Source organism: Podospora bellae-mahoneyi, chromosome 5 (genome assembly GCF_035222275.1).
Source record: "Podospora bellae-mahoneyi strain CBS 112042 chromosome 5, whole genome shotgun sequence".
Taxonomy (NCBI): Eukaryota; Fungi; Ascomycota; class Sordariomycetes; order Sordariales; family Podosporaceae; genus Podospora; species Podospora bellae-mahoneyi.
In genome coordinates, this window is record NC_085884.1 from 2186475 (window position 1) to 2196263 (window position 9789).

Here is a 9789-nt window from a genome sequence, read left to right on the forward strand (position 1 = left end):
TCATCAGAGATGGTCGTTTGTGAACCTAGCCCTACGCTAGATGATGGGGTAGATTCGGGCTTGTGATGGCCCGCCAGCCAAAGGGCCTGGTGAGTAAATTATTTCCCTTGCCGCTTGGTGATGTGGGTTACAGGCGGGAGGTCCCTTCTTGTTGCAGTGATTACCTTATCGTAACGGAGCTTCGGTGAAGCTATGGCTGTTTGATGCCACTTCAGGGATGTATTGTTGGAGCCTGTTGACGGCCCTTGCAGCGGGTAATGTGGTATCTGCGACTTGGGCAATCTTCACTGTCTTCAGTGGGTCTAGCTTGACGGTATCTACCATGGCCCTCGGGCTCGAGCAGGAAAACGATGGGGGGCCTAGCCTTCACAACGTTGCAGATGTATCTCAGCGGCGCCAGCTCGGCTCTGTTGGATGACTTAGCGGGCCTGGCGGCTGCTCGATAGCCTCAGGGGAAAGGGTGAACTGCTGAGGTGGAGGTATTTTGCGTAGGACTCGGCCCGTTTGTCTCTTGGGCAATGTAGGTGATGCTACTCCGGGGTTGATCCATCGTGATCTTGAGGATGGTCTAGAGTGTAGCCGGCGGAAAGAATGATGAGCAGGGAGACATTTGAAGGTTGTGATTCAGGGGTCTGGACATGAGTGTTGAAGCCGTCAGATGTTCTAGCTTGAGAAGAATCATTCTTGCTACAAGACCATGCCCATGCCGAGTTCCCGGTCATGTCGCCAGAGCAGTCCTTGACTGATGGCCCACTCTGTCAGCCATGAAGGCGAGGGGCACTGCCGCCCCTCACTCCACAGGACTGGCTGGCAACTCATTGGTGGTAAGAGCCAGAGGAAGAATACCACGCAGGCCTTGTTGTTTGACCTGGTAGTTGGCGGAGGTTTGCGGGGAGCTTTACTCGGCTATTCATGGGGTGGAATGGTCGTGGCCCAGCATGTTTGGCGGTAGCCAGTCTCTCAGGTGGCTACCATCCCCTGTCTATACGAGGCTTGGGTATGAAAAGTAGCTAGGAGGCTACGCCCCGTGATTTCCCTCGAACCTTTGGCCTTATGAGCTTTGAATGATAAATGTCTTTTACCATGTCACTGTGTCCTTCGTCTGTGACGTTGCGATTGTGGGAACATCTGAAGCAGTCAGATCACAAAGCAGCCTGATCAAGAGATAGAATGCCTCGTTATTGCCTTTACAGTTCCGATCATGCAGTGTGAATGTGGCTTTGTAGCCTCATGTAAAATGAGGGAGAAAAATAGTCGACGAGGTTGTACTGGGGGCGTCCTGAGAAAAGGCAGGGAACCTTAGGCTGCCAGATATCTTGCAGCAGCTGCAACATGGTTGAGCCCAGGCCATGTCGGCTTCTTGCTGCATCGCCTGAGACCCCAGACTTGATCTGGACCGTCACTGGCCGCTGGAACACAACTGAGTGGTTCTGGTAGCACCGCTCAGAAACAATGTCGTCAGTTGGATCATCCAAAAGGGGTTACTGGACTACCAGGATCTAAACGCATGAGTGGGAAGGATGTACCGAGTGACATGGCTGGCTCCTGATAGTAACGAAAGATCTATCAGTCACTTGGCCAGCATGTGATAGACATGATGTTGGTAAATAGAAATAATTGTAAATTTACCTACCTTGATGGTGTCGATGTCCACCCTGCCAAATCCTTCCAATTTCGTTGGCCAGCGCTTGTCGTTCCTTCCCCGTGAAGGGGCGGAGGCGGAGTTGGGGACCCATTTCCAGCAGCTACATCCATATCTCGTAGCTAACGATCTGACACTTTCGCAGTTGTTCTTTTGGCGAGATGTGACTGCCGGCTTGATCTCGGGCCTGGACTGACGGCGGTAAGCACCGAAGTCATCCTCTTTGCAGATCTAGCCTTCTGACAGCGACAGCCATCTCAACTATCCGCGAATCCTCAGCATCCACAGCATCGATACGGAGTATCTTCCTTCGTTAAAGCCGTAACGATCGCAACTCGCTTCTACTCCCGGTTCACCAGAAGAACTCGGCATGGCTTGGCCCCAAGAGGTTTAAACCTTCTCTCACTTCCCGCTGTAGCAGCCACCCAGGTCAAAGTCTTGGTAGCCGACTACTTCAACCCCCTTAGGGTGACTTTCATGGCAAAGGAGGCTACTCTGGGCGGTTGAAGACCCGCAAAAGACGTGTCGTGCAAGAAGGGGGCCAACACCATCCGTCCGATGATCTTTGGATTCCCGCTCCGCTCCGCTCCAACAACTGCAACGGCACCATGGCCGCTAAGTACCCCTCCATCCGTCACAGCCTCTTCTACCGACATACCATCCATCCCATGTGCCCATCAAGAGGCCATCACAAGCACTCCTGCATGCAGCTGTGACCCCCTTCGACAGGTGTGCCCTGGTCCGCAGTCCCGAATGTTGACAACGCCAAAAAGAATTCTGTTGCCTAGCTGTATGTATCCGGTGTGCCCAATCAGGAACCAGGAACTTTTCCTTTTGGGTTGAAGGATTCGGGAGAAAGCCCACGCTCCGATACAAGCATGCTCATCGAATTATCGCAGTATCGAATATCACTCAATCCAAAGCTAGGGGCAGTACCAAACCCTGGTATCCAGCAGAGATATATGTTTGCCTGGTGAAGCCACATGCAGTCGAAGCTTGTGCAAATGATATTGTCTGTATCAGCACGGCGCGTGGAAAGTGTCTTTACAGATCAGTTATTCCCCGATCAAAAACTCGAACTTCTCAAACATCTTGCTCATCATTCAACAAGACCGGACGTCAATCGCTGATGGGTTCTACCGGGGCGTATCACCAAAACCAGTGCAACGTCTTTGATCTCCCCGTTCCCATCCCCACCTGGCCTTCCCCACCAACTATCGCCAAATATGGCAACTTCCAGAGCATTGTCAGTCGGAAACCGCTACTAACAAAGTTCCTCAAAGTTCCTTCTACCACGTTACCCCACGTTGGATCTCCAACGTTGTTATCCAAGGGTTGTTGACGATAAAGAGGGGTAATCAAATATTTGAGGCTGAGTTATGCAGCAACCCCCCCCTGTTATCTCCGTTGCTGACCCCAGTTTTACATGCACATCTCACCAACATATATGCTGTTGTCCTGCGTTTTTTTATTTCCAAGACACAAAACACGGACGCGGGGAGAGAGAGAGAGAGAGATGTTTCATGTGTCCAGTTTCCCAAGATGTTGTGTTCATCCCAAGCCAGAAGCAGTCCCAAGTTGAGAGAGCACTGCCCCTCTCACGCGGTGAACCATGGTAGGGAAGAAATCCTTCCCGCTTCGTCCATCCACAACACTGCCGCGCTTTTCCCAATCTGGTGGGGAGGATGTGATTTGTTGGAGGGGTAGCTACTGAGTACTGATCAAAACATACAACTCTGTGTGGGCATATGCACGATGAAGGAGATTAACGAAATTCCATGGCAAGTTTGGTTGCAAGGGAAGATGAGGATGAAGATATCATGGCATGATCCGAAATAGCTTCTTGGACGGCCAATGTTGTAATCACTGCCCGGGTAAGTCAACCTCGCCTTGCCGCATCGACACTTGTGAGAGTTTCTTGAAACGGATTCATCTCGTCATTGCCTAACTTCATGTTACTTACCATCACTTACTTACATAATGGAGGAATTAAAAAGAGAAGCGGGGATTCCGAAGTGAGACCTATGATGTCAGCGTCTTTTTTGTTACACTGTGAGGCGAAAACATCATCACCACATGCAAAAATAACGCGGTGACACTGAAAACATGTCTGCCCCCTTTTCAAGCGCCACAGGGGGACACAATTAGGTATTCAGCCATCATCAGGCCATCAAGCTTTTCTACCCAAGTGTCGCTTGCACGACCAGGGAAAATATTCTTCCTTTGAGCCATCAACCACGTATCCCTTCAAGTCTGTCTTGAATGCCAGCAGTTGTTGAGCATTCGCCTGTGTTTTCTACAGTCCACCAGCCAAACTAAAAAAAAAAAGGCCTGCCCACTGCAGCCCATCAAACAGCCTCTTTAGAGCTTCCAACTCTCATCAACACGACTCCCCACCTATAAATTTCAAGGTACAGGGCTCAGACGTGAATGAACTTGCTATGCCCGCAGAAAACAAACACACCGGCTCAAAACTTTACGGTCAAGATCACCAACGTCATCACTCCCACTTGAACACACACAAACTCAACTCAACTGCAATATTTTACATTATTTTTCTTCTTCTCTGCCTTCCTGGCCTAGGTAATTCCACATAGATGTCCTCGAAAACACAAAAAGAGCTCTCAAGCAGTTTCCACCACAAAAAAAAAAGAAAAAAGAGAAAAAGAAAAAAAAGTCCGTCTCAATTCATATCCCCCTAATCTTTCACATCCCTCAATTTGCGTTATGGCCTCTATGGCATCAACCCCCTTCCCACAATATATCGTACCCTATACCCCCTCCCACCCTCCCGCCCCCCCGCGTAGGTATCAAAAGTCTTTCTTGTGCGATCTAGTAATCCATCCGTCCCCCCACCCAACCCCTCCCCTGTCCCTTCCCGATGATGTCCAGCCCAACCAACCAACCCAACATACCGCTTTCATATTTTCAAATGATAAATCAACAACAACAACAATGTGTTTGTGCGTGCGTGCGTGTGATACCTAACAGTAACCACCATGACGATAACAAAAATCCCATGTCCTCCCTATAAACAACAACAAAACGTACACCCCGCCTACTAGAAGAGAAATAAACAAACAAACAAGATGAAAATGTTCCAAAGAGAATTTGGGTATCAGCCCACAGTAAAAAGAAAATCATGACAGTGAGAATGTCGTGGTTGGAAAAAGAGTTGAGATATTCTCTTGTTTATTCCTCAAGGCCGTGTCGGTAATACCCCCCGACAAGACAAAACAACTCCCCCCCCTTCCCCATAACGCAACCGCAACGCAATGATTCATGTCATGAGGGAAAAAACACCTGAGTTGTCAAATCTTTCGCAAAAAATGCAACACATTTTCCACCGGGCCATGCCAAACAAGCCAAAATATCGTGACAAAAAGATTGTTCAGCAACAGCAGACAAATCAAAGCCTGAAAATATAGATCGGGCTAATACTGCCAGTCTATCTCCCAAGGGTCAACAGCAGTAGGGACAACCGCGTCCTAAGCGCTCATCTCTCGCTCTTCCCGGATAGACGTCATTTCCATGCCGCTGCCACCGAGACCACTGCCGCCCTCGAGCATCGGCTGGCTCTGCGGCGGTCCTCCTCCTCCGTTTTCGCTTTTGATGTCGGGGGAGGCGGATGAGGTGGCCCCGGTTTTGCTGCTGCCGTTTCCACCGGCCGTCGGGGTGGGGAACCCACTGCTGCCGTTGTCACTCGGGGTAAGCACGTTGGTGGGAGTCGCTGTCGTTGACTTGCTTCCAGGCTCGGTAGGCGGCGTGTCTGTCGTGGCTGGTTTGGTGGAGTTACTGCTGACCTCCCGCTGCAGCGGAGAGGCATGGGAGGGGGAGTTGCTCTTCTTGCTCTGCGCGTCTCCGCCACGGTTTGAGTTACGAGGGGAAACTCTGCCAGTCTGTGCATCACGCTTGTCAGTGGTTAGCAATTTGTTGAAGCTGGGCGCTTGGTCAGGGCTCGACATACCTGTTTGGCCCATCTTAGACCGCAGCTGTTGCAGAGATCTCTCTGCCCGCTCGGTCCTCTCCGCCACTCGGGCGTGTTGCGTGTGTGGCAATTGGCACAGTCTCTAACCATGTTGCCGCCGCCCTTTCTCCTCTTACGCTTCTTCCTGTTGGACAGCAGCTGAGCCAGCTCTTCGGCTAATAAGCGGTTGACCTTTTCCATTTGTCGCAACTCGTACTGCCAGCTGGTACATCTCGTGGTCTTAAGCTCATCAAAGATGTTGTCATCCGATGCAAGAGCGATATCTTGAGTTCCACCTATTAGCTGACCTGCAGGTTGAGAGATAAGGGCGCCCTCAGTGCTGATCGTCTTGGTGTGACCCATCACGATGCCGGTCATTTGTTGTCCATCGTCGGATACGCTCGCCACCGACGCACCAGTCTTGCCAGCAGGAGCAATCGCGCGAGAAGAGGCCTTGAGTAGTTTCGTCTGAGCCAACAAAAATGTAGGCTTCTGACCCTCTTCGGCATCCCCAGGGTAGAAGGTCGTGTGCGCTTGCAAAACCTGGCCTCGCTTGTTCTGAATCTCGTGCTTGCAGCTGGCGATCTTGCCTCTCCTCGACTTTTCAATAGTCCGACCAAATTCCACCCGAGACTCTTTCCGCATGAGATCTTGCATGCTGGTGCCTTCGAGATCTTTGCGCTCAAGATCCAACAACGAGCGCACATTTGACGCAACGTACAAGAACATACCCGAGGTTGAGACCTTGGACCAGATCTCGCTGTCGCCGATACCTCCATGTTGATCCAGGTTCCGTTTTGATAGCGCAAAGATTGGACGCTTTCTGCCCACCAGAATGATACACTTGCGGCCCTTGCCCTGCTCGGAGAACAGAGTGCCGTGGCTCTCGAACCAGGTGTAGCCGCTATTTTTCCGTCGTATCCTGAATACGATGTTGACTGGTACATTTGCCTGTGCCTCCTTGAGCTCTCGCGTAACGGGAACAATGTCTGACGGGTGGCAGATGGATGCCAGCGAGTTTCCCATCAAGTCGTTGGTGTCGTACTCGAGAATCTTCTTGCACGACGGTGATAAGTAAAGGAACAGGCCCTTAAGCGAGAGCACATGCACAACGTCATCCGCATTCTCCAGCAACATCTTGTCCCATGACTGCCTGTGCCAATCTGACACGGCCCCCTTGGGGTTGAACTGCTGCAAAAGGGAAGATACGTCATCGATGGCCAGCGTCTGGCCGTTTTCGGGCTCCCATTGCGTCGAGCTTGGAGGAGTCCAGATGTATTGGCCAATATCGCTGTGGACGTAATTGACGTGCATGGCACCCCCTGACTCCTGTCCTGATATCGCATCGGGGCACTCGACCAGGTCGATCTGAAAGCCGATAAAGTACCGTATCGTGTTGGGGTCATCCCACGGGATGGGAATCATGGTGAGGAGGTTCAGGAAGGGCTTGCCGCCCTTCCGATAGTTGATAAGACTTTGCTGAATCTCGCGGCCTTCAGCAATGGCGTTCTTGAGCTTGAAGACGGCGTGGTTCTCGACAAACTCTCGCTTTGTGCCCGCCTCGACCTTACCAGTGGGACTTTGGAGGAAGCGGCAGTTTTGTCCCACAATCTCGTGGCGAACGTAGCCCGTCAGGTTCTGGAAGTTATCCGACACGTAAATGATAGGGCAGTCTTGTAACTCAACGTCGCACACGACGAAAGCACAAGACATGTCCACAGCACCAATTTGAAGCTGTGCGTTTTTCCGCGTTGCCACGTACCACAGGGCCCGGAGCATGTCAAATCCGCTCTTGGAATATATGCTCTTTTCTTTGGAAGCATGTAGGCTGTCCGGGAGTGCCGGACCAACCGTGGTGGCTGGTGCTTGAGGGGTCGACACTGTCGCTACAGCACTGGGTTGGGCAGCACCCATCCCGGACAAGGTGTGACTGGTTCCTGACGCTGGCGAGCGGTAGGCTGTAGTGCCTGAAATCTCGCGTGTTAATGGCGGTGGCATGCTAGGCTGGAATTGGTTCATCTGAGAGTCCAACGTCAGATTATGCGGTCTCTGCTGAGGGCGATTGCCAAATGCGTCTTCCACGCCTGACATGTCGTCGCTCGTCAAAGTCAAAGGGGTGGTACCCATTCCCATGTCCATTGAAAAGTCAGGCGTAACCGAATCCATAGTCGTGGGAGGGTACTGGTGACCGAGGCCGGGCGAGTTAAAGAGGTTGAGTGAGGCAGGGTCGGTTCCCATCGCCTCCATGTTTAGACTTGAAAAGGCCATCATGTTGCCCATAATGTCTGGTGAAAGCGAAGCGAAGTCGTTTTGGTCCGACATGGCCATGAGTCCAGGCTGTGAATAGGGGCCAGAGCTCCCTGGCATGCTCGTCGGCATAGCTCCGAACCCCGCCATTTGAGGCGAATTCATATTTCCAAACTGGAAGTCCTGGTAATGGTCCGGGCTCCCAAAATCCATCATGGACAGGCGGCGATCCGCATCGGTTGTGAGCATGGCACCACCCTGAAAAGACTGAGGTATGCTTCTCCTCCTCCGTTGAAGCTCATTATTGTTCTGACGGACAATCTCGTCCAGTGAGTCCGACACACCGGACAGGCCCGTCGTATTGATCATGCCCAGGTTCCGGCCGGCGTTTTGCTGCTGACCTCGGCGCTGAGCCTCCTCCTGGGCGAGCTGAGTCGTGTAAAAATTGTTGTTGTTCATGGCGACCACGTTAGAATCGTTGCGCGCGCGATGGAGTGTGCGTATCTGAACGTGGTGCGTGTGGTGGTGCGTGTGTGTGCGTGTGTGTGACCGGGAAGCCAAGTCTGTCCCTCAGCAATCAGGTAACCTAGCTATCATTGCCCCATCGAAGGACGGGGCGGCCTTGACGTCTCTCTATCGGACCAGATGGGCGGCGGCATCGAACTACTGCCAAGGGAAGGGGGGGGCGGGGGGGGCGGCGGCAGCTACCGGGGAGAGTGACCCGAGGCGGTCTGGATTTGGCGTAGGGCTCCGAAACGCAAGCAACGACGATAGAGAGAGAAAAATACGGCAGTGGCGGTCTATTTGTCATCTATCAGCTCCCGGACTCCCCGACGTTCTCGTTGAGCCCAACGAGTATATGCCATCTGCGGCAGCACTATGACAGAGGAGGCAGGGGAAAAGAAACAAAAAAGCAAAGTTGGCAGTGATGGTGGAGGAGTATGCGGACGGTAGAGATCGAACGTTACACACCCGTTTTCGAGATGCCCAAGCAGGGTTTAGGTATAGAGGCAGGGACAAGGAGAGGATGCGGACGAGAATGGGAAATGCTGGGTTAAGGTAAGGTAAGTCGACTCGGAGACAGACAGACAGAAGCAGATGGACGATGTCGTCCGAGGTTTGGCGCCGTTGTTGCTGCTGGTTGCGTGTGAAAGCGGTCCGCGGGGGCGTTGGTGCCAGGTCCCACGACACGCGAGACGAGGCAGCTATTCGACGGCGAGAGTGTGCGATGCAGATGGGCGGGCGGCGGCAGGCGGACGAGGACGTCGGACGTCGTCGGGATGCGGTTGATGATAAAGGTGCAGTAGTGAGTGGAAAGTTGACTCTGCAGCGCACAACGGGGTTAGAGTCCCCGGATGTTCCTCCCCCCCGGTTCCCGTCCTTCCTTAAACCCACCCGCTGGCAGCATTCCTAAGCTGGCAGAGCGGGGCCACCCAGGGCACACCGGCGGCCGTGGGGATTCACAAGTCCCCGTCCGAGCCCAATCAGACCATTCAGATGCTGCCCAGAGAGAGGGGATAACTGGAGAACACGCCACTTAAACCCCCTTACGTAAGCCTGCCGGAGAGACACCCCACTCTTGTGTAGCACGTCCGTCTCAAGGGCTTCATTGGCTGAATGAAACAATGGATGCGCTTTTCATAGTTGCTGATGGAAGATGCTCAGCATTTCCATCCATCATCCCATTCCCCGACATATGCAATGCCAGTCCCCCATAGGTCATAGGTCCCCATGCTCAGTCTCCGGCTCCCCGTGCCGCAGCAGACAATGCCATGCCGCTGTGGCAAATGCCATCCCAATGAATCCCATCCCAATCTGTCATCTCACATTTCTCCATCATCCGAAGCCACACGCCCATACCCATCCGGCCCATTGTCCGTCCATATGTCGGCAGTTCGATTGGTCTAGATCCATTGCCGCCACTCTTCAAAAC

At 52.7% G+C, this 9789-nt stretch overlaps 2 protein-coding genes across 2 annotated transcripts; both read right to left on the reverse strand.

Moving 5' to 3' along the window:
* Nucleotides 1-4562: 4562 nt before the first annotated feature.
* On the reverse strand, nt 4563-8315 carry WC-1 (White collar-1 protein light receptor; the record flags this gene model as incomplete). The annotated part of the gene is made up of 2 exons (XM_062879832.1): nt 4563-5553; nt 5610-8315. The coding sequence occupies 2 exons, from the start codon at nt 8313-8315 to the stop codon at nt 5131-5133; spliced, it is 3129 nt and encodes a 1042-aa protein (XP_062731006.1). The 3' UTR covers nt 4563-5130.
* Nucleotides 8316-8489: 174 nt separating this feature from the next.
* QC761_0080290 (uncharacterized protein) lies at nt 8490-9264 on the reverse strand (the record flags this gene model as incomplete). Its single annotated transcript, XM_062872834.1, has 3 exons — nt 8490-8519; nt 8829-9061; nt 9252-9264. 3 exons carry the CDS (start codon nt 9262-9264, stop codon nt 8490-8492), a joined length of 276 nt encoding a protein of 91 aa, XP_062731007.1.
* Between the last annotated feature and the right edge of the window lie 525 nt (nt 9265-9789).